General features: G+C 50.4%; 9 protein-coding genes across 9 annotated transcripts; 5 read left to right on the top strand and 4 right to left on the bottom strand.

The window, feature by feature from the left end:
* Nucleotides 1-1,568: 1,568 nt before the first annotated feature.
* Nucleotides 1,569-2,880, bottom strand: N7510_007048 (TauD/TfdA dioxygenase family protein; the record flags this gene model as incomplete). Its single annotated transcript, XM_056978973.1, has 4 exons — nucleotides 1,569-1,712; nucleotides 1,768-1,901; nucleotides 1,954-2,686; nucleotides 2,746-2,880. The coding sequence occupies 4 exons, from the start codon at nucleotides 2,878-2,880 to the stop codon at nucleotides 1,569-1,571; spliced, it is 1,146 nt and encodes a 381-aa protein (XP_056832016.1).
* A 2,121-nt stretch (nucleotides 2,881-5,001) lies between these two features.
* N7510_007047 (putative glucan 1,4-alpha-glucosidase) lies at nucleotides 5,002-6,989 on the top strand (the record flags this gene model as incomplete). The annotated part of the gene is made up of 3 exons (XM_056978972.1): nucleotides 5,002-5,221; nucleotides 5,286-6,120; nucleotides 6,194-6,989. The coding sequence occupies 3 exons, from the start codon at nucleotides 5,002-5,004 to the stop codon at nucleotides 6,987-6,989; spliced, it is 1,851 nt and encodes a 616-aa protein (XP_056832015.1).
* Nucleotides 6,990-7,519: 530 nt separating this feature from the next.
* N7510_007046 (uncharacterized protein) lies at nucleotides 7,520-8,089 on the top strand (the record flags this gene model as incomplete). Its single annotated transcript, XM_056978971.1, has 2 exons — nucleotides 7,520-7,564; nucleotides 7,718-8,089. 2 exons carry the CDS (start codon nucleotides 7,520-7,522, stop codon nucleotides 8,087-8,089), a joined length of 417 nt encoding a protein of 138 aa, XP_056832014.1.
* Nucleotides 8,090-8,103: 14 nt separating this feature from the next.
* On the top strand, nucleotides 8,104-9,189 carry N7510_007045 (sugar phosphate isomerase/epimerase family protein; the record flags this gene model as incomplete). The annotated part of the gene is made up of 1 exon (XM_056978970.1): nucleotides 8,104-9,189. One exon carries the CDS (start codon nucleotides 8,104-8,106, stop codon nucleotides 9,187-9,189), a length of 1,086 nt encoding a protein of 361 aa, XP_056832013.1.
* A 1,514-nt stretch (nucleotides 9,190-10,703) lies between these two features.
* N7510_007044 (hybrid sensor histidine kinase/response regulator) lies at nucleotides 10,704-14,548 on the top strand (the record flags this gene model as incomplete). Its single annotated transcript, XM_056978969.1, has 4 exons — nucleotides 10,704-10,999; nucleotides 11,059-11,200; nucleotides 11,272-12,443; nucleotides 12,583-14,548. The coding sequence occupies 4 exons, from the start codon at nucleotides 10,704-10,706 to the stop codon at nucleotides 14,546-14,548; spliced, it is 3,576 nt and encodes a 1,191-aa protein (XP_056832012.1).
* Nucleotides 14,549-14,705: 157 nt separating this feature from the next.
* On the bottom strand, nucleotides 14,706-15,748 carry N7510_007043 (uncharacterized protein; the record flags this gene model as incomplete). The annotated part of the gene is made up of 2 exons (XM_056978968.1): nucleotides 14,706-15,319; nucleotides 15,379-15,748. The coding sequence occupies 2 exons, from the start codon at nucleotides 15,746-15,748 to the stop codon at nucleotides 14,706-14,708; spliced, it is 984 nt and encodes a 327-aa protein (XP_056832011.1).
* Nucleotides 15,749-17,113: 1,365 nt separating this feature from the next.
* On the top strand, nucleotides 17,114-18,482 carry N7510_007042 (uncharacterized protein; the record flags this gene model as incomplete). Its single annotated transcript, XM_056978967.1, has 3 exons — nucleotides 17,114-17,595; nucleotides 17,676-17,845; nucleotides 18,079-18,482. The coding sequence occupies 3 exons, from the start codon at nucleotides 17,114-17,116 to the stop codon at nucleotides 18,480-18,482; spliced, it is 1,056 nt and encodes a 351-aa protein (XP_056832010.1).
* Nucleotides 18,483-18,789: 307 nt separating this feature from the next.
* On the bottom strand, nucleotides 18,790-20,084 carry N7510_007041 (porin; the record flags this gene model as incomplete). The annotated part of the gene is made up of 5 exons (XM_056978966.1): nucleotides 18,790-18,939; nucleotides 18,996-19,721; nucleotides 19,787-19,875; nucleotides 19,929-19,962; nucleotides 20,037-20,084. 5 exons carry the CDS (start codon nucleotides 20,082-20,084, stop codon nucleotides 18,790-18,792), a joined length of 1,047 nt encoding a protein of 348 aa, XP_056832009.1.
* Nucleotides 20,085-20,445: 361 nt separating this feature from the next.
* On the bottom strand, nucleotides 20,446-22,643 carry N7510_007040 (asparagine synthetase B; the record flags this gene model as incomplete). Its single annotated transcript, XM_056978965.1, has 8 exons — nucleotides 20,446-20,488; nucleotides 20,548-21,911; nucleotides 21,975-22,123; nucleotides 22,181-22,216; nucleotides 22,280-22,306; nucleotides 22,370-22,395; nucleotides 22,454-22,504; nucleotides 22,618-22,643. 8 exons carry the CDS (start codon nucleotides 22,641-22,643, stop codon nucleotides 20,446-20,448), a joined length of 1,722 nt encoding a protein of 573 aa, XP_056832008.1.
* Between the last annotated feature and the right edge of the window lie 275 nt (nucleotides 22,644-22,918).

Here is a 22,918-nt window from a genome sequence, read left to right as displayed (position 1 = left end):
TTTCAAATTGTCTGATTGGATTAATTGTAGTGCATCGGCTTGAAGTCTCCTAAACTTGAACTGGCAGCTTGGTAGTTTGGTAACTTACATTATTATATAACTTTCTATTGCGCACAACGAATGCCAGGACTTGCAATGTAGGCTCGACCATACAAGTCTGAATAGAGAGACACGGAGTAAGAGAAAAGGGAATCATTGATTTATTTCAGTGTTGTTTTACCGCACGGATAATTCTCCAACTTCAAATGCCCTTGCTGTTGGTCGAGGCACAGCACGTCAAAGTCGGAGAACTTCGTCATAATGATCTTTCTTGCCTAGCTGGGAAGCGCGTGTCGGGGCGCACTCCTCACAGGCGACTCGCATCGTGGAAAGGCCTCGCTTTCGGATTGAAAGACCACGCACAACCGGCCTTTCCATCGTCACCTAGAGTGACTCCGTATATACTTCAAGTTGCTGCTATGTTTCTCAGTACAATATCTCCAAGTACACAAATTCTACAAGGTATTCAACTGAAAATCGAGTCCACCATAAATCCATTATGTCATTGTCTGTTTCCACTCACACGGAGCTCCCGAAACTTCTCTCCGAGGTGGAGAATATAGAGACTTTCAATCTCGGGCTTGGCTCAGCCAGATAAAATTCGGATTTAGGAAGCAGACTCCGTTCACTCTACACTCCAGATAAAGCCTACTCTGCATTACAAATGCAGAAGTGGTATTCTTAGAGAATTCTTAGAGATTCCTTGCTGCAGGTCGGATTTCGGAGGTAGACTCCGATCCACTCTATACTCTGGGTGGGGACCCAAGATGGATTATAGATGTAATGCAATTACAATCCGAGAAGTAGATGTTACTCCTCTTTACGTTATCACGATCTGGTAGTCATCCCAGTATTTACTAGCAGCACCACACGTCCTTCAGCTTCATCACTTGGACAAAACTCACGCCTTGCAATAGCTAAGACGATATCTCACATCCTGAATGGGCCTCCTCCTGAATCGTCCGAGAGAAGTACCTTCAGCAATGATGCAGAGCCCAAGTTCGAGTGTCCTTCGGGGCTGTCGCTCACCCTTATCCTTAGATCGGTTACCTTGGCCTATTTCCTCTTCTTCCTTGACCTCGCCGTTCTTCCTGCCAGAGATATTGAAAACCTACGTTCTGGCTGAAGTGAGAGCGTATATGCACCCTATTTTCTGGAATATCACATGGTTTCATTAAGTATCTCTTCAAGTTGCACTTGTTCATGAGAGTTTAATTAAAACAAATAAATCTATCGGAGGCGGCTCTATATAACAGGTTTATCTATGTTAAATCTGTGACCCGACTGAATTTAGTCCCTATATCAGTGATTATCAGGACTTGCTAATAATTCGCGGGCTCCTTGCTCCGAAAACTAGTTTAAGAGACAACCAAATAGAAGAAAAGAACAATCGTGAAACAACTATTGTAAACGAAAATGAGAATTGACTTTAAGGCAGCAAAACAAGGTAAACCTGCATGTTATAGCCGTTGTTGAAACGATATAAAGACTATATAAAATGAAATAACCTCTCAACTCTCCAAAACATCTCATGCTTTAGCTTCATGCTCCTTATCTTCCTCTGGAACATACGGCGTTTCGTAAGGGCGCTCTGCCTGTGGGGTAATGCGTGCCAAATGACGACGCTCACCAGTAGTCCAGTCCACAATCGCAGAGTGGGCGGTGACACGATTCTGTGCACTTATTAGACACTGAAGTTGTCATTAAGTTATTCAAGAATTCACTTACATCCCAAACAACAACAGTTCCGGGAGCATATCGAACACGGGCCTGATAATCAATGCCGCGACCGACATGAGCCAGCAAAAAGCCCAGAAGGGCATCGCTCTCCTCTTTTTTGAGTCCCACAATGCTGCGAGTGACTTCTCGTCGTGTGAGTTCAGGCGCTGGAAATGACTGAGGAAGTATACTTACAGCCACCGTTGACGAAGAGCGCTTTCTCGCCAGTCACCGGATGGGTCCTAACAATAGGATGCTCGCTCTTTATTGGCTCGCGTCTCACAACTCCTCCACGCTTCAAGCTAAACTCAGCCTGTTCAAATCCAGAATGCACGGCCTTAAGGCCATGTAGTCTCTCCTTGATTGCTGGTGAAAGACGCCTGTAAGCCTCAACTTGGTTCACAAAAGCAGTATCACCGCCGACTTCCGGACCGTCAAGCAGGTACAAGAACGTAGTACCAGGAGGCTGTTGCTCATATGTAACATCTGAATGCCATGAAACGCTGCTATTCTTTGCTGCAAGATACTCATCATGTTCCCACGCATTATTGTTCCGGTGAACAAGGTGAATTTCAGGGTAACCCTCTGGAGATCCGCTCGTGGGGTGGATATGATGCCGACCAAAGTAGCCTCCAAAGTCGAGGGCCTCTTGGATCGACAAATCGGCGAGGTCTTGGTCTCTAAAGGCAACGACCTTTCGTTGGGCGACAAGGAGAGCCAGCTGATCCTTCCCGGCCGGAGTGAGTTTGCTCAGCTGGACACCTGTAACTTCGGATCCGATGGTGGGAGTGAGTTTTTGGATCTTGGAGCCCTCCACCAGCAGGTCTTTGAAGGAGGGATCGGCATCCTTCCCGTGTTCAACATGAGTGAAGGGTTCGAGAGGAGGGTATTTCTCATCTTGATCCCAAGTAGGCAGGTAGTTTGGATACTATATCATTGTCGAGATTAGTTATACATAGGGGAATGGCAGGTCCAATCATTACATACACTAGCAGTGGTTTTCCCACCTTCCTCATCAATGATTCTTCTCACTTTGGGCTTTGTCTCGTTCTTTCCAGAATCGGCCTTGATAGGGACGACGACCTCTGTGGTGGGGGATTCGGCAATAATAGACGGTGCCATGTTTATGTTCTTAAAAGAATACGGACGGACTGAGTTGAGCGGGTTGTATGAAATATCCTACGGTGACCTTGAGCAGCTACTGGCTTAAATATACGCCCATGCCGTCGTCCTCTGCCTCCGCGTCATTTTATCTCAGAATCACGTACACGGTCTGTCACAGGCCATATATATGTGGTATCACCAATCATCGTATGATAGGGTCGGGTTTACGAGGGTGACGAGGAGCAGTTCGCAAACGTGATCTTGCCCCTCCCCTCCGTGTGCCGTGATATCCGTATTATTCATTGGTACTCATGTTTAGACTTTGGGTATCTGATTTTCTGGCATAATCTAGTCAGCGTCTTCACAGATTATTGTTCCCTCAAAGTAATAAAAGATGTCCATGAGACGCCTAGCTGAGCGCATAATGTAGAATCAGAATCGTCGTGAAGCGAATATAGAATCGTCGATGGAAAGGGAGGAATTATTACGTGATATCAATTACGATAACGTCATGTAGTTGCTTATGGTTGGTGATAGGACGGAGCAATCTTAGATACTTTAAGGGTATTGTATGGCGTGATATGATGCCAGCAACTACCTCGCGACCGCTTGGTAAAGAAAAAAGATCCGTTTCTTCATCGCAGGAGCGTAGATATTCCATACGACCAACGCTCGTATCCTTTATTGGGAGAAGTGAAAGACATTTCCTGCAGAGACAGAGCATGGATTATGTTACGGTATAGTCACATAATTCCCAGGCGAGTCGCCAACTTAAGCCAACATTGTAAATGCTACACAATATTATGGAAGGCGGTCGACCCTGCAGTACCTTGTAGTCGAGAATTGCATCTATTGATGTTTAAGAAATGTATTTCTGAGATGATACATCTTACGATCAAGGCTAAAACACAAAGTTAAATGAAAAACAGTAAATAAATCCAGGACCGGGGTAATTTGAGTCGCAATTTGGATTTTTTAAAGTGACATGTGTGACCGGTTGTCAGATCAAGAAAGAAAATCAATAAAGAATTCAATTTGAGTACGTAGTCGACGGGAGATCCAAGTTGAGAAAGGGAAGAAGAGACCGAAGAAGAGTCTCTACTTATCTACAACAGTCTATGTCCTGTGTCACCTGTCAAACGCAGTCTTCAAATGCAGTCTTCAATCGCAGTGATGCCAAACGCGGTCCCGTCAAGCGCAGACCCATCGAGCGCGGTCCCGTCATGCGCAGTCCCGTTAAGATCCCATCAAGTGTGGTCACAACATGAAGGGGTTCAAATATTTTAAGTCAGTTGGCAAAGTTGACGTACCAGGAACTACGAAATCATATCTCCTCATCGATATTCGCGTCGGCTTCAGTAAATCCAATCCACCTACTAATTGTCTGATGGTCATGAGAGGTGCCGTCAATCCATTGATCAACTGTGACCAGCCTCGGATAGCGTTCCTGAATTGTGCTTGAGGCAGCACGTGATATGGCTTCTGTAGATAGTAGGGACTCTCTTTGTTTCTTTTCTTTCTTCTTCTTCTTTTTCTTCCCTTCTCCAACTTGGAAGTCCCGTCGACCATAGCACATTAATTTGACTTCTTCATCGTCTTCTCTTCTGATCTGGCTGCCGGTCACATCAACAACCTGACTGTCCCAAAAGCCAGATTCCACCGGCAGGGTTGGATTGTCGTTGACGATTCTAGTACTGTATCTTGGCTTCAATAGGCTCTGGACTATGCGAGAATTGTCATCAAGCGAGAAATTTAGCAACAACATCGGCAACTATATAGACTGAGCTTTGTCTGTCCGGGTGGGCTTTTACTCTATATTGATTGCCAGTGCTCTAGGACGCTGACAGTCAACTTTACTGGCAATAAACAGCAAGGAACTGAACTCATTAATATCACCTAATATAGCTAAAAGCAATACCATGGCTTACGGTCGGCAAATCGGTTAAAATATGGAGCTTTAACATGCAGTACGGACATTTACCGGTGATTATGTGGGGCTCCAATCCCCATCTTCAGACATGACCTGGTTCAAGTTCAACAAATATAAATGTGAGCCCGGTAACTTTATAATCAGTTTCAAATCACATTAGCATCTTTACTTCCTTCATTTACAGCCCTTGTCATTGGCTGCGGCTGAGGATGCGGTCAACCTTTCTTACCAGCGTTGCTGGCCTCCTCCTCTTGGAGGCGCTAGCAGCTGCGAGCCCCTTATCGGGGTTCACCCTCGATTCTTTCATCTCTAAACAAGGCCCGAGATCTTACCAGGGTATCCTGGACAATCTGGGAAATAAAGGGAGCAAGGCGCCTGGTACAGCGGCCGGCTTGTTTGTTGCCAGCCCCAATACAGCGAACCCGGACTGTAAGATATGACAACTAGTTCGCAGAGTAGGGAATTGGAAATGTGGTTCTGATCTTGCTCCCAGACTTCTATACATGGACTCGTGACTCAGCTCTCACCTTCAAATGCCTAATCGATCTGTTTGACAGTGGTAGTTCCGGCTTTGGGAGCAACAAAAATGACCTGGAAACCGACATCCGGAACTATGTCTCTGCACAAGCAGTCCTCCAGAATGTATCTAATCCATCTGGCACTCTGACAGATGGTACAGGACTTGGCGAGCCCAAGTTTGAGATCGATCTCAATCCATTCACTGGCTCCTGGGGCCGGCCCCAGCGGGATGGCCCCGCTCTCCGAGCGACCGCCATGATCACATATGCGAATTGGCTGATTTCTCACGGCCAGAGCCGGGAAGCAAAAAAAATCATGTGGCCAGTTATCTCAAACGACCTAGCGTATGTGGGCCAGTACTGGAACGAAACCGGTTTTGATCTCTGGGAAGAGACCGACGGGTCATCTTTCTTCACACTAGCTGTTCAACATCGCGCATTGGTCCAGGGGGCAAGTCTTGCGCAGAAGCTGGACAAATCATGTTCTGCTTGCTTATCTCAGGCCCCTCATATTCTGTGTTTTTTGCAGAGCTTTTGGAACGGAAAGTACATCACCGCCAATATCAATCTCGACACTAGCCGCACCGGCATCGATGCGAACACAATTTTGGGAAGCATCCACACCTTTGATCCAGAAGCTCAATGTGATGATTCAACTTTCCAGCCTTGCTCAGCTCGGTCTCTGGCAAATCACAAGGTCTATGTTGATGCTTTCCGTTCGATATACAAAATTAATGCTGGCATTCCCGAGACGTCAGCTGCCAATGTGGGTCGATACCCGGAGGATGTCTACCAAGGAGGCAATCCATGGTGAGTTAACATTTTCTATTTTGAAACTATTTTCGCTGGCTCCAGCTGGCTAACGAATGCCTGTATTGTATAGGTATCTCGCCACGCTAGCATCGGCGGAGTTGCTCTACGATGCCTTATACCAATGGAACAAGATTGGCTCCCTCGAAGTTACCGACACCTCGTTGCCGTTTTTCAGGGATTTCGATTCTTCTGTGAGGACAGGCACCTATTTGGCACACAGCAAAACCTACAAGATGCTCACATCTGCTATTCGAACTTATGCTGACGGCTTTCTCAACCTCGTGCAACAATACACGCCATCCAACGGATCACTCGCGGAGCAATACAACCGTAACACCAGCGTCCCACTGTCAGCCAATGATCTGACTTGGTCTTTCGCTTCCTTCTTGACTGCTATCCAGCGTCGTGATTCAGCTGTACCCCCTTCATGGGGTGAAAAGTCTGCAAACATAGTTCCTTCTACCTGCTCAGCTTCTTCTGTGACAGGATCTTACACGGCTGTCACTTCCACTTTCCCCACCTCAACTGCTGGATGTGTACCTGCGACGGATGTCGTCCCAATCGCATTCTATCTTACTGAGAGCACGTCTTACGGAGAGAATATATACATAGCTGGCAACATCAGCGCGCTCGGAAACTGGAACACGAGTGATGGCTTTGCACTCAGTGCAAATCTTTACACTGAGACGGACAACTTGTGGTTTGGCAGCGTTGAGCTGGTTTCAGCTGGTACTCCGTTTGAGTACAAGTATTACAAGATTGAGCCAAATAATACTGTCATCTGGGAGAGTGGCGGGAACAGAGTTTCTGTTGTTCCTACTGGCTGTCCGGTCCAGCCCAACTTGCACGACGTGTGGCGAGCTTAGTTGCATCTCTCGATGACTTTATATTAATTCTAGTTTGATATCTAAAATTGTGTACTAGGGATCCTAACAAAAATAGCCAAATCGGCTACTTCAAACACGAATATTACGTATTGTGCCGTTCTCTAAGTAAATTATAGCCAACCGGGTATTAACCACCTCGCAGAAATTACCGAACCAGGTCGGCAACCATGAACGGTATGGCAACCCAGATTGCAAAGAGGCGTACCTCGGGCTCGATATACCGGTCGTGGCGCTTTAGCTAGAGCTTACGATTAGGTCGTGCAGCTAGTGGCCGGCTGGTTTGCCGAGGGTAGCGGCTACGACGGGGTGAAGTAGAAGCCGCCTGCCAAAGCAACAACAAAGTGAAGGCCTATACAGTCTCCCATGAACATATTAACTCTTTTTTATTTTCGCTGGCCAACAATATCCGGGTGCGGTCTAAGGTATTTATCATCCGAATGTTTGTATACGTAAAGCCAAGAGATGCTCCTCGTGCGGACCCGGAATTGCCCCAGTCAATTCTCTTTACAATGATCTTCAAATTTCTCATTATAATCTATCCCACTACAGTTCAGGTAAGCTCAAAAATTTGACATTCTAAGTTCGGCTTTTGAAGTTCGACGGTGTAGCTGACTTGATGCTTCCCTCCATTCCCCTGCCATTCCATGCTATGGATGGCTGAGAATGGCCTGACCCAGACATTGTAAGATCCGAAAACAACCGCTAAGGCCATTGGAAGCACCATCCAGATCGATGGTTTTCGGAAAACTTCTGTGCCGCCAGCAGTGGAGCAGATCGCCGGGATCGCCCTTCGGTTTTGCACTGGTTGCACGAACCTCAGCCGTTCGGAGCCACACTTGCTTCTCGACCATTGGCGACGGCTGGAAGGCCCACTCTGCGTCAGACTTGTGAAGGCTTTCGTGGACAGAACCTACGGCACTCGGGAACAAGTGCACGATGCGTGGCCTGAGGTCGTGATCTACACTACAGACACTGATAAACGGTGCCCGAGGATGGTCAACCGCAATGTCATCTTTGAACCCTCTCACCCCTGCTTATCTAATTCCTTCGCTGTGAGCGCCGCAAAAAAGAATAGATAAATAAAGCGCAGGCCATGAATTCTCTCCCCAGCCTGGCCAACTCCGAGTCTAACGCACGATGGAGGCCGGCCATTGCGACAGTGAGCCTCGGCGCCGCTCACTTGCATCCTCTAAAAGCCAAAATCAATGCCGCTGCAAAGAACGGCCAGCAAGGCCTCGAGCTCTTCTACGATGATCTAGCGCAATTCGCCAAGACGCTGCGTTGTCAAGCGCCCGGCGCCAACGCGGATCGCTCCGATTGGGACTATGAGATCGACGCCGCGCATGCCATCCGCGATCTCTGTGCACAGCGTGATCTACGGGTATTGGCACTGCAGCCCTTTCGGCATTACGAAGGTCTCATCGATTCGGCCCGCCACGCAGAGCGCGTTGATGAGTTCCAACACTGGGTCGAACTGGCGAAGATCCTAGGCGACAATCTCTTCATTCTCATTCCGTCATCCTTCCTGGACGCCTCCGAGGTCACTGGGGACCGAGACCAGCTAGCGGCTGACCTGATTCAAGCGGCGGATCTAGCATCCCCCGTGCGTGTCGCCTATGAGGCACTTGCCTGGGGAACGCACATCAACACTTGGGAGGACTCCTGGGACGTGGTGCGGCGGGCCAACCGGCCCAACCTTGGTATCTGTCTGGATACCTTCAACATCGCGGCCCGCGTGTGGGCTGATCCCACCAATCCAACGGGACGCCAATCGGCCAGTGTAGACAAGGATCTACTGATGTCTATGGACCGGCTGGTCCGGGAGATCGATCCGGGGCGAGTGATGATGGTTCAGCTGGCTGATGGCGAGCGTGTCGACCCACAGGCTCCCTTCCTCCAAGCGCCAGGGCTACCTAAGCTACTGGCCTGGTCCCGAAATGCTCGTCTATTCCCGTGTGAAGAAGAGCGAGGAAGTTACCTTCCGATCCGAGAGGTTGCATACGCCTGTCTCAACCGCTTGGGGTACTCTGGATGGGTCAGTATGGAAGTTTTCTCGCGAACGCTCGGGGAAGACAACACTCAAGTGCCGGACGAGCATGCCGCACGGGCTCGTCGATCCTGGCAACGCATGTTGGAATATCTAGACAGAAAGCCGGTGAAGGACACCCTCGCGTGCTGAGACATGTTTATTTCATTTAGGCGGGGCGCGGATTAGGCCTGCTATTTCTGGACTGTTATACGTAGTTCATTTTAGGATGCATTCCTGTCTGTCGCAGTTGGTGTTCTATCGCAATGGGGGGGAAAGGAAACCTTGACCACCGTCTCCTTCGCTGAGTTCCTAAATACTACAATATTGAAAGTTGATTTAGAACGGCGTAAGCCAACTATTGTATATATTTGATGATACTGTGCGATAAGGTGTTTCGGTATCCGCCAGAGCAGGTATTTTATTGTCAATAAAACCGACTCAGAAGAAAAATGCACAAGTTACTTGTCTTGCGGGAATGTTAACATAACGTGATTAAACTAATCACAATGCGTCAGACGACCGAGGTAGGTGTGAGGGCAGCAGTACTGCTCGTATAGGTAATGACAGAGATCGGAGATTCCCAGGCAGGTAAGGATGATTTCTCTCGGCTTGATCCAAATCCAACCTGTGAACTCTCCGCCCTGATCCCGACGCCGCATGTTCGATCACCTTTATTGGTTGAATATCTTTCCTTCACAGTGTCCCTCGAGGCGGAGGAAGTTTCGGGTAGACAATGCCATCACCGGGGTAGACCAGGCTTGACCGCTAACTTAATACCTCATAGTTAGATAATTAGGTGCACATGCGCCTTCACTGTATGGCCTTAAGAGAATTTGAGTGCCAAATCGATAAGTCTAAACTTGACAATGTTTTGAGTCATTTCCATCCCTCTCCTTCCCTTTACCGATCGGTACATGACCTACATAATAAAAAACTATTGCTTGGACGAAGCGATCACAGCTGGCCCCTGTGGCGAGCTAGGCTTTGTTATTCCAGGATCTCAATAACTTGCCACTCTTTGCAGTTCAATTTGTTCAGCAAGTCCATTACGGTCGTGTCGAAGCCCAGCGATACTTCGTGTCGAAACTAGCAGGACGTCCCAAAATGGAAGTGCAGATCACTGTTCTCTGATTGACTAATCTGGAAATGCCCGAAAATCAAGAATTCCAGGGACAGAAACTCACTAATGCTATACTAGTACAGAATAGGAACACACGGTGAGGGGTAAAAGCCCTATATGACCTGTAGGATTCACTTCGTGCCATCTCATGAACCCTTCTCTTCTGTCGCTTCTGGGAATGGGATTGAATTCTGGAAATGACAGAGCAAGATCTGATAGCGGGCAATTTCTGGAAGCTCAACGCGTATGTACATAGTGATTTCCAATTTAAAACTGTTCATCAAGTCACCTTCAGCACCCTACGTCATTGGGGAGCTAAAAACACCTTACGTCACTGTACTAAGCTCCTCACGTGTAGACACGTCCCACCTTTGTCCCCGTTGGACCGCTGAACCCCCTCGTTTGTTTGATCCACGGCACCAGAATTTTCGGCTTCCACGGTGGTGTTCATGCTTTTCATGTCAAACGAAGTGCTACTTAACAGCACAAGATCACCCCTTTATCCTTCATTGCAACGTGCAACAGCAGTGGGTTTTTGCCGGCCATGGCTGATTACACCGAGCAGACTCTCTGCGAGCATGAAGCAGATCGTCAAACTCGAGAGGTCTATCGGTATTTCCAACCTTCAAATCCAGCGGCGCTAAATGCAGTATGGCCTCCTGGCGACCATTTAGCCACTACAGACGATGCGTCGACCGCTACGAATTCTGTTGTTCTGGATGACGAGGTTTCTGAGACGATCTCGAATGAATCCGACCCCCTGTACAGCCCGAATACGACTTTAACGTCTCTTGCGCAGCTGGCAGCTCTACATCTGAATGCACAGCGTGCCTTGATCACGTACATTAGCTCTCTGCCCTAACGAGGACCATGGTCTGATAATTTGGTTTTTTTTTTAGAATATTGAATCGCGACTCTCAGTTCATATTGGCAGAAGCTACAAGAGCAACAAAGGTGGGAAGCTCGAAATCACCCACTGAAAAGGGAGAAAAACTCTTCGCTGGAACATCCACATTGGCAAACTCTTGGAATATTTGTCAGGTAAGACCGGGTCTACGAACGTTGCCATTTATTAGTCACTTTCCCGATACTGATCTATTCTTTTAAAACAGGAAACAGTCAAAACTCAGTCGGATGAACAGCAAGATGGAACATATCCCTTTTTGATTGTCAACGATCTTGGAAAGGAAGATCGCTACCGACAATTGCCCTTCGTAGAAGGCGAGCCACATTCTCGTTTTTATGCCGGAACGCCCCTAACGAGCGACAGCAACATCAATTTGGGATGCTTGTTTGTGTTGGATCCTGAGCCCCGTGAAGGGTTGTCCGATACTGAGAAGGATACACTCGGGACAGTGGCAGCGATGGTTATGGACTACTTACAGGTCAGCCGCCAGGCCATTGACGGACGCCGCGCCTCGCGGCTATCGCAGGGCCTCCGTCTTTTCGTGGACGGCAATTCGAGCTTCGCCGATAATGTTCCCATTCCTCGTGCGCACAGCTCAAGCCATAGTCCGTCCTCGCGGGCATCGCCTTATTGTAGGGCGAGTCGATCTACAAGCTCTCGGAATAGCAGTTTGAAATTCCGCTCAGCACAGTTTGAGAATGATGATGTGCCAGTCCAAGATGGAAATTCTCGATCTTTGAGCCCGGGCTCTACCAATGAATTTGACATAGGCATTTCAGCTAGCTCAGCGCCATCATCACATGGCTCGCGACGAGGCGACAACAATTCGACTGTCTCAAGCAACTCCGAATGGCTTTTTCAGCGAGCTGCGAACCTCTTACGGCAAAGCCTAGACTTGGCCGATTCTGGCGGTGTGGTGTTTTTGGAGACTGGCGATGACTCGTCAGAGAAGATCGACGGCAGCCATTGTTCTCCTGCTGATTCCAAGTCTTCTGCGCCTGTTCTTGCGCTGTCCACCAGAGATGATCCATTCGCATACCAGGCGGGATCTGAGGCATCATACCCAGCCGCCAAATTGGACAATGTCTTTCTAAATCAATTATCTCGTCGCTATCCCAAAGGTAGACTCTGGTCATTTCACCGTGATGGGACATTGTCCACTTCGGATGAAGAGCAATCTATCGGCGCCTCTCGGAAACGGAATAAAAGATCCGGGGCCTCAGAAGCCAGCAAACTGAGTGCCTACTTCCCTGACGCATGTCAGGTCATGTTTGTTCCACTATGGAATGCCACCAATCTGCAGTGGTTTGCAGGGTGTTTCTCTTGGACTCCTCAGCCGACGCAAGTTTTCAGTCGGGCTGTCGACCTAAGCTCAATGTTTGGCTTCGCTTCATCCATCATGACCGAATATAGCCGTGTTGAATCAGTTGCCGCAGACCGCCAAAAAGGCGATTTCATAAGCAGCATTTCTCATGAACTGCGGAGCCCATTACATGGCGTCTTAGCTGCCGCCGAGTTTTTGGGGAGGCACTCACTTGGACGAGTTCCAGGAGTCTCTCCTCGAGACGGTGAATGCATGCGGTCGAACTCTCTTGGATACGATGAACCAAGTATTGGATTTTAGCAAAATCTTGTCATTGGAAAGGCAGAGGAAGAGGTCTAAGCACAGAAAAGACCCATGGAAACCAAAAGCTCCAGACGAATATCCAGTGCGGCTGGATCCACTCGTGCTAACAGACATTGCCACCTTAACAGAGGATGTTGTGGATAGCGTGTGTTTGGGGCACTCCCATATCCAGAGGACAGCCACGTTAACCAACCATCTCACTGGCGTTTTACCAATTTCATCTCCCACGCCAGCCACAGAGAGTAACAAAGTTGACTCCAATCCAGACGTGGAGGTTATCGTCGATATTGGTGACAACGACTGGCTTTACAAAGTCCAGCCCGGCTCGCTGAGGCGCTTAATCATGAACCTTCTTGGAAATGCCCTGAAGTATACCCAAAAGGGTCTAATCTCTGTCTCCATTCAGGCAACTGAGAATTCAAAGGGTCGTTCTCGACGTCAGGGCCTTGAGGACATGGTAACCTTGACTATTTCGGACACGGGTAAAGGCATTTCAAATGAATACCTTCGGACACGTCTTTATACTCCATTCGCACAAGAGGACCCATTGTCGGTAGGTACTGGCCTCGGTCTGTCAATTGTTCGCGGCATTGTGGGAACACTCAATGGAAATATCAAAATCCAAAGCGAAGTAGGTGAAGGCACCATTGTCAAGGTATCAATTCCCCTCGAGCGTCCAGTGGGAGAGAATATCCCGCCGTCAAAACTTCATGTCAAAGGCTCGGAACAAAAGACACTTCCAGCATCCTCCCAACTGCGTCAACTGGATTTGACTGGGAAACGTGCTGCGATATGGGGGATAGATTCTTCCTGTCTTGGTGAGTATCCATTTTGGTCATCGATTGCTCGGTATATTACGGACTGGTATGGCTTGAAGCTGGTGTCTTGGTCCGACAACGAGCATATTGATGTTCTATTTGCGAAAGAAAGCGATTTGTATAAAGAAGGGTTCCAACGTCTGCGCACAACATTGCCACGCCTGCTTATTTTTCGCAACGATGCAGACAGCTCTAGTGATACTAGGATGCAATGGTCACACCTTGCCGATTCTTTGGCGATTCTTCGTCGACCTTGCGGTCCACAAAAGCTCGCCAGAGGGATTTTGAATTGTCTTGATTCGGAGCCGGCATCTCCTACTCTGCGTTCACTTGCTCCTGGACCAGCATTCGTGGTCCCAGAACGACCCAAGCTCTCGGGCTCAGCCCTACCAACTGGGAGGTCTACATCGCCGTCATCAAGAAATCTTGAACCAACGGCTGCTGAGTCATTTAATCCTATGCCAGGTTCCCGCACTTGCTTCATGTATTCTGCGGAACATGATGTTTTTGGACAGTCTCGAGATACAGAAAGCCCTCGGCACATCATACCCGGAAGCGCAGCTTCCAGCACACATACACCTTCATATACTCCGTCATCCAGCGGCTCAGCCCTTGTTGGCTCCTCATCTGGGACACAAAGCAGACCCCGAGTGTTGCTGGTGGATGACAACGATATCAACCTTCGCCTTATAGCGACTTTCATGAAAAGACGGAAAGTCACGGAAGTAGATACGGCACAGAATGGCAGAGAAGCTGTCGATTTCGCCGAAAGGATGCTGACGGGGTACGACCTCATTTTCATGGACATGTCTATGCCAGTAATGGATGGGTTCGAAGCGACGCGTGCCATACGTGCGATTGAAAGAGATCGAGATGGCTGCGTTCCGGCCAAGATCATTGCTTTTACTGGACTCAGTAGCTTGCGCGACGAGTCTCATGCTTTGGAAGCAGGAGTGGACTTGTTCCTGACGAAACCTGTTTCGCTCAAGGAATTATCACGGCTGATCGACGAGTGGGAAATTGGACTGTTAAAATAAACTATGGCCGTTTGCTTCTTGAAGTCTAACATGCAAACTCGGCGCAGATATATATGTGAAAAGCACGAAGACAGCTTTTCAAATACATTGTCCTGGCGGCTTAGTCATAAATGACCGTCGACAACCAACTAACCTAACTAGCTAACTAACTAACTAACTAAATCGTGACAGCCCAAGCCGCAATAAGACTCTCCAGACCGGCACCTTGTGTTTCCACACCAACTGAGCTCACCGGTCCATTGAAGTACTCACCCAGATTGCATTCAGTCTCTCCATTCACGGTTGTAATGTTCAAGTCGTTGTTCCATGCTGCCTGAGCGTTCGTTGTAAGCCACGACAGCCAGTTGTCATGGGGGTCAGCGAGCTGAAGTTGGCGCAGGCCTCGGAATAGAGGCCCCTTGAACATAGCTGAGGTAGTATCACAACCAGAGGAACAATCCGTGATTACTCCGTTGCTACCTGTGAAAGGCGAGTTGATTGCGGTTGCCGCGTTGGCAATGTTTCCTGCAATATCAAGGTAGGTCGTGTTTCCCGTAGCGGTGGCCAACTCCACAGCGGCCGAAAGGATAACTCCTTGGTTATACGAGTATGTGGCAGTTGAACTGACTTGACATGTGTTCGCGTCGGCACCGTCAACCACAACCCAGTCGTCACCAACGACGCCAACATCGAAAAACCAGTCCCAAACTGAGACTGCAGACTCGAGGTATGCCGATTTCTGGTCAGCAGAAACCCGATTGGCTATCCCAGCAGCCAATGTGATATAAAGCTCTTATTCATTGGGTAAGTTTTTGATGTAGATGCAGAGAATGGTGAGTAGGTCGACTTACCATTAGCAATAGATGCAAGATAGGTACCCCCCTTTTCCCAGATAATCCCTCCACATGATGATTTGTATTGAGAAATATCATTGTAGATGCTAATGGCCAAGTTGAGATAATCCGGATTCTCAGTCAAATCATAAACAGTCAGCCACGCGACTCCCCACCAGCCCTCGTCGTCGTCATAGGAGTCGATGAAACCTGTGTAATCCCCATAGCCCGGCGCATTGGTGTATGTTGTGGCATAGGTATTAAAGTAAGTTCCGTTGTAGCTAGAGTCGAGGGAGGAAATGTCCGCAAGAGCGGTCATGAAAATTGCCGATTGCCACCAATCGTTGTCTCCCCAAAGGCCCGCATTAGACGTTTGGTAATACCGCATCAATTGGTCACTTCAGAGAGCTATGAGTTAAGAATATCCTCGACTATTAACTCTTGAAATAGTTCATACCAGGCGCAGATTGCATTTTGCTGGTATGACGAAGCATCCGCTAAGACCGAAGTCAAAACCACTGCGAAGGAAATAATGCCTGTAATCAGGGTCACCATTGTGGAAAGTGCATGGGGGACGGAGTTTGAGGCAGTTTGGTTTTCTTATGTACATTTCGCTTCCTATTCCGGCACGGCCTTCATTTGACCGGGCAGCCATCTTTCTACCACTCATGTCTCAGATCCCATGCATCCCTTGCTACATATATGGTAAGATCGGCTGTTTATTGTGCACCGTTACATATTATAGCGGCGAGGCGCAAGCCCGAAAACAGAACGCGAACAAATCAGGCACAGATGAACATTTATGTATGGAAACTTCACGTGCAAGGGCTACTTCGCTTCAAGATTCCGAGTGTACATCTAGATCGCTTGTTCCCATTCTATTGCTTACTGTTCTGTTAATAATATAGAACGTGGCAGATGGAAAAGAGACCTACGCAGCTTGCCAAGGCAGAACTCCAAACAGGCGTCCAGACGCTGAAAGTCTCGCTTCAGGCCGGAACGGGGGCGAGTGCCATGATAGTAACTGGAGGTTTATTCCGTCAAATGGGGCTGCAGATTGAGAAAAGAAGGTTTGTGTAAGATTTGACACTGAGAGAGCGTTTTTGATCAGCTGAATCTGCCTTGAGGCTTGCCAAGTAGCGGCCGAGGCGGTTTTTGACTTAGCGCCGCTGAAATATATCACTGTACACATTCTGGCATTCTTGGGGAAATTGCGACTGATTACCAGTGTTGCACACCATGGTGTCAGTCGTCACTCGCCAGCCATCAGACATTTGTCAAACTCCAATTCCACCTAGACTTGGCAACTGTTGCATGCCAGATATCTATCCTGATGTTCCTGCGACACACTTCCTGTGTTGATATAATATGAATCTCGTCATAGCATTTTTGTCCACCAGACTGAAACTAATGCATCGATATTTGCAGAGAAATCTGTTTAATCAAACATGACTGTTCCGATCTTCAATCCGTACAGCAATATCATGCTGTTAAAGGAGCTTCGGTCTGGCCCGGGACTGACAGATGGGCAGATCGAATGACCCGGTAGTGGTAAGGCGGGTTCTGCAGAAGCTTAGACAATACTAAAAAGAACGTGGCTGAGACTCCAGAGGATAGAGACTATAGCTTTCCCCAGGACTAACAAGCCTCTTCGAAGCGGGTAAACGTAAATTCAACATCTGAATAGGGCCAATCTTTACCCGAGGCGACAGGCTAAATTACTTATTAATATTCCTTCCCTCAGTGATAGACAATGTCACAATATCGCACTATACAACTCACTATCAGCGTGGAATGGCCGTTCACCAACCCGATGACGCCACTCCGCCTTGCCCAGGTCCCGACCTCCACACCTTTATTCGTTCCTCTTCCAACAACACCTCCAACTCAACCCGGGGATATTTCCTCCACCCTAGCCCTCTACTCTGAATTCAATGTGATTCTCCGAAGACACATGGCAATGCCACCCCCGCGCGCCGCAGCTGCCGCCTTCTTCTCCCTCCACCCTGCGGCGCCCACGACCATCGCATCATCACCCGGCATCTCTCACGCCCATGCCCACCACCGACCCCAAGCACACAGAATCCAACTACACACACGACTACATCCCCCAATATATTATTCTCAAACAACGCCATTCTCAACATCAACATATCGGCCCGCCACAGCCCACGAACCAAACTACTACGAGATCCTGGATATCCCCATAACCGCAACAGCAGGCGAGATCAAAAAGTACCTCCATCCCTCACCCCCTTCTTTCCTTTCCCTCCACCATGTCTCCCACATAACTAACCCTCCTCCCCCACCGGAAGACAATTCTACGCCCTCTCTCTGCGTCACCACCCAGACCGCAACCGCACCGACCCGAACGCCTCCCAGCGCTTCGCCCGCATCTCCGCCGCGTACAACGTTCTCGGCAAAGCCTCCAGGCGCGCCTCCTATGACCGCGAGCATGGATTCCATCATGCGCAGCAATCACATAGTCACACGCATCCTATGGGGAGTCATAGTAGCCACTCAGCACACCACCACAAAGGAGGCGCAGGAGGAGGAGGGGGAGCTACGCCGGTTCCAGACCCGCGAGCGGACTGAGTAATCGCCGCGGCGCGTTCAGGGGTCCACCGCCGAGCTTTTATGAGCAGGGGGGTTATGGGGGGACGGGGAGGAGGGGGGAGGGGTTTGCCGCGGGTGGTTCTTCTGGAGGATATTCGGGAGGATATGGCTTCGGGGCAGGAGGAGGGAAGAAGAAGAAACAAGAAACAGACCCCGAAGACCCAACTGCGTTTATAGACCGCAACCCGCTGGGCCATTTCAATGCACGCGGCCACTTCCGGACGCAAACTGCTGAAGATGCGCGACGGCGCGAGCGCCGGTCAAGAGCTAGGGCTGCTGCTGCAGAGCATCTTGCTTCTTCGGCGGGCGGGGCAGCCGGGGATTTTGCGCTACGGTTTCTAGTTGTTTCAGGGAGTTTGATGATCGCGGGGGCGATGACAGGTTTGCTGAAGTGGCCTGCTGGTTCAGGTTCTTCCGGTTCTGCTACTTCGCCCACGGGCACAGGCACCGGTGGCAAGAGATCGGGCAGTACGGGGGGACGTGGAGAAGCTGTATCTGGACCATGAGGTAGAGTATGACGATGATGATGTATATAGACAGAATCCCCTCCCTCACTGGCAACTTGTACCAATACCAATATTGTTCTTATAGATGAAAGAGAACAAATGAACAATTGAATTCAACAAAGGAAAAAAGAATTTCGATTTGATATACAAGGGTGTTCGACAGAAAAGACTACGATACACACATGGCAGAGATCTCGGAGCCAAAACAGATTCGCCAAATCTATGCGTCCCAGTAGGAAACAATCACAGAGATGAAAAAAGGAAATGGCTCCTCAAATAGCGATCAGATCAGAACAGAATGGCAAGCTTAAGCCTCGAAGGTGAAGCTGGCGCCGACCTTGTGGGCGGCCTGGTTCAGGTTCTGGGTATCGAAGGAGGCACCCAGGCCGAGGGTGACGCCGGGGCGCAGGAGGACGTTGTAGGCCAGGGCGGCGATACCACGGTCGTTGATCTTGGCCTGTAATCACAAGATTAACGCATGATTGGATTATATATGGAGGGTTAAAAACATACCTTGGCGAAGGACGAGGGGTCCAGGCGGTACTTGCTGGCGACCTCGAGACCGACAGCGTTACCGGAGGTAGAGTCCCACGAAGCCTTAGCACCAGCCTCGACCTGCGCGTTCACGCGGTGGTAGTAGCTAGCCGAGAAGAGGGACAGGTTGTTGCTGGCAGTGATGGCAGCAGTGTACTGGGCGACGCTGTAGCCGACAGCAGCGGAGTACTTGGTGATAGCGGCCTTGTTGACATCGTAGCCACCCTCAGCACCAACGAGGAAGCCCTCGTGGCCAAGGACAGCGTCGAAGTTAGCGGAGGGGCCGTTCAGCAGGTCGAAGAAGGCGCGGGCGTGCACGTTGGGCTGCTTGAAGTACAGGTTCAGCTTGGCGCCCTTGGACTGCTTAGCGGGCAGGTACTGCGTCAGGATCTCGGCCTTGAGGCCCTTGGCGATGTTGTTGTCCAGCTCCAGCTTGGTGTCAAGTGCGTTGGCGGTGGTCCACGCCTGGGTGAGGGTAAGGCCTGTCCCCGGGAAAAATATTAGCCTGATTCCATGTTGATAGGTATCGGAGGTCAAAAAGAGGTTCACCCGGTGCGCGGTGGAGAGTCCGCAAAAAAAGAGGAATCTCATCGTTGGGTCTCCGTGCGCGCAGGGTTCGGGTTCGGGGGGTTTGCAACAGGTAGGAGAGGGGAAGCGGGTGGGTGGGTCTTTACCGGTAGGCGCATCGACGTATTTGGCCTCGAGCTGTAGTAGCGGGCGCGCTTGAATTAGCCAATCTGTCTTGGGTCGTATGGAGTAAGGACACATACCTGGCCAGCAATGGGACCCTCATGGGCGGACTTGCCCTTCACGGTGAAAGTGACACCATTGGGAGCCTTGGACTTGACCTCGAGGTTGGCTGTGATTTAGTCAGTCATGAACTGCGGGATTCCTTGGTGACTCAAGACTCACCCGGGTTGGCGTGGTAGAAGTCCTTGTTCAGGAGCTAGGGCGGGTAGTCTGTTAGCAGGGGTGTTGTCGGGCGGGACATTAGGTTCCGCTTTGTGACAGAGAGCGTACATCGTTGGCCGCCTTGGCGATGTCAGAGAAAGCAGCAGGGGTAGCCATGGTGAAGGATGAGGTGGGACGGGTCGAGAGAGACGCGAGATGTGGGTGGTAAAAAGGGGGTGTGGAGGAAGAAGAGGAGGAAGGGAAGGGAACAAGTGCCGAAGAAAGAGAGCGATGAGGTGTGTTGGGAGGCAGGGGCCATTAGATCAGCAGTCACGTTGCCCCCTACAATTGGTTGACTGGCTGCGACGGCCGGGTAAAGCCGCCGTAACCAGTGGTGCCTGAGGCAGGCAACCCAACGAAAACCCTAACGACAGTGGTAACTAGTGGTTCAAAGGTTGTTGTATATACATTCTATCCCAATCACGAATCTTCCAGCGGTGCTAACTAAATCCAAAACAACCCTTTTTGACTCTCCAGCTTAGGCGGTGCTATCGTACTTGGCGTTGTGGGTGGAGATGGCCCTGCGCGATGGCGGTCAGTAAACAACATGCGGAAGCATGAACAATTAATCAAAACTCACCGGCCACTGGGGTCGCTCTGCTTCGACCAGGTCGGGGTCCAGCGCTCGACGGTACCCGCGCAGGAAGGCGGGAAGTGCTCGTCGAACATGGTGCGGTACCAGTACGCCTCCTTGGTGTCGGGGATATCCGTGCCCCACTCGGGCTTAGGGTTCTTCATCATCTCATCGGTGACGTGCTTCTCGGCGGTGTCCTTGAGACCATCGATCCAGCTGTAGCCGACACCGTCGCTGAACTGCTCCTTCTGGCGCCACAGGATCTTGTCCGGCAGGTAGGTCGCGACGTCAGGCTCGTCGGTAGTATCAAAGGCCTTGCGCAGGATGTACTTCTCGATGCGGTCCTTGGTGATCATCTTCTCATGCGGGTCGACGCCCATGCAATCCTCCAGGAACTGCTTGTCGAGGAACGGCACACGCGCCTCGAGACCCCACGCCGAGGTCGACTTGTTGGCGCGCAGGCAGTCGGCCAGGTGCAGGTTCTTCACGCGCCGCACGGTCTCCTTGTGGAACTCCTCCTTGTTCGGCGCCGCGTGGAAGTACAGGTACCCGCCGAAGATCTCGTCGCTACCCTCGCCGCTCAGAACCATCTTGACACCCATCGCCTTGATCTTGCGCGACAGCAGGTACATCGGGGTCGAGGCGCGAATGGTCGTCACGTCGTAAGTCTCCAGGTGGTAGATGACATCCGAGAGGGCGTCCAGGCCGTCCTCAATCGTGAATTCAAAGGCATGGTGCTTGGTGCCCAGGAACTTGGCAACCTCCAGGGCAGCCGCGGTGTCCGGCGCGCCGGGGAGACCGATGGAGAACGAGTGCAGCTGCTGGAAAGTGGTGACAGTCGACAGCTCGTTGCTGTCGTCAATGCCGACAAGCTCCTCCGAGTCGGCTTGGGTCTGCGCAGCAGTGCGAGCGGCTTCCTGCATGCGCAGCGTCTCACGCTGCGCAATGGACGCAACCAGGCTGGAGTCCAGACCGCCAGACAACAGCACACCGTAGGGCACCTCGGCCATGAGACGCTTGCGCACGGCCTTCTCCAGGCTGTGACGGATCAACTTGTAATCGATCGGAGTCGAGGGCACGTTGGTAGGGTCCCACCACTTGGGCTCGAAGTAGCGCGTCAGCTTGTCGGCCTTGGAGTCGTAGACGTGGCCCGGCGGGAAGGCAATGATGTCGTCGCAAACCGGGTGCAAGCACTTGAGTTCCGAGGCGAAGTACACGGCGCCGGGAGTGGAAGACGAGCGGCCCAGGTAGAAGCTGGTGATACCAATGGGATCGCGGGCAGCAACCACACGGTCCTGTTTGCGGTCATACAGAACCCAGGAGAACATGCCGTCGAGGTGCTTGGGGGCATCGAGACCGTGCTCCATATACTAGACGATTATCAGATCAGCAACCGCGATTGTGGACATATGTATTGATTGCGTCTGACATACTAGAGGGATGATGACCTCGCAATCCGAGTGTGTCTTGAAGTTGTACTTGGTCTTCATGTTTCTCCGGAGGATGCGGTGGTTGTAAATCTCGCCGTTGACGGCGAGGGCGAGGGAGCCATCCTCGTTAACGAGAGGCTGGGCGCCAGAGTCTGGAAGTGAAGGAGCTTTAGCTAGTGCAATGGATCCTGTCTTGCGAAACCACATACCGACACCAACGATACTCAAGCGCTCGTGCGCAAGGACTGCGAATGACTCAATTAGCCCTAGCCGGCGACAGCGACCAGCAACCCTTCAATTGAACTCACTAGTCTTGTCGGCAATGAAGTTTCCACCTGTCCAATGCTGTTAACATCAACCATTCCCCAAAAATCCCCCAAAGTATTCCAATGACTCACTCCAATCCGGACCACGATGGCGCACACTGAGCATCAAGCGAGGTTAGCGAGGCAATTGCACCAATTCGGTCAGGGAACACTCACGCCTTGGCCATGCGCAAGGCCGTAGGCTTGAACTTTTGCACATCCGGGTGGCTAGAGGAAAGTCCTGGTTAGCAATGACTCAAATTCGCAACCCGGTCATTCGCCTTGCGACGGAGGGGCAGCGGGGTGGGAAGAATGAGTTAGGGCAAGGGCCGATAACGCACTGGTGGCACGCGAAGATTCCACACATGATGGGCGAGGGATTGTCGCAACAGTGAGGAGAGGGTGAGAAAAAGGATGGAGCAGAGTGGAAGACAGAGAAGGAGGAGAGCAATTGACTAAGCGCGGGTATGGGGAAGAGGAACCGGGCGAGTTTTTTCTTTTTTCGACGAGGGGCGATGTCGGAGTCTTTGAGTCACCGATAAGATAACGGAGCCACTCCCAACTGACCGGACATGGGCAACGGCGTAGTTAGACAAGTATATACTCGGGGGTATTCTGCTGCTACTCCTTCTAGTGGTCGCA

This window comes from Penicillium lagena (genome assembly GCF_028827675.1).
Source record: "Penicillium lagena strain IBT 129212 chromosome Unknown utg000005l_segment0_segment0, whole genome shotgun sequence".
Lineage (NCBI taxonomy): Eukaryota > Fungi > Ascomycota > Eurotiomycetes > Eurotiales > Aspergillaceae > Penicillium > Penicillium lagena.
This window is presented reverse-complemented; position numbering and strand designations above follow the sequence as displayed.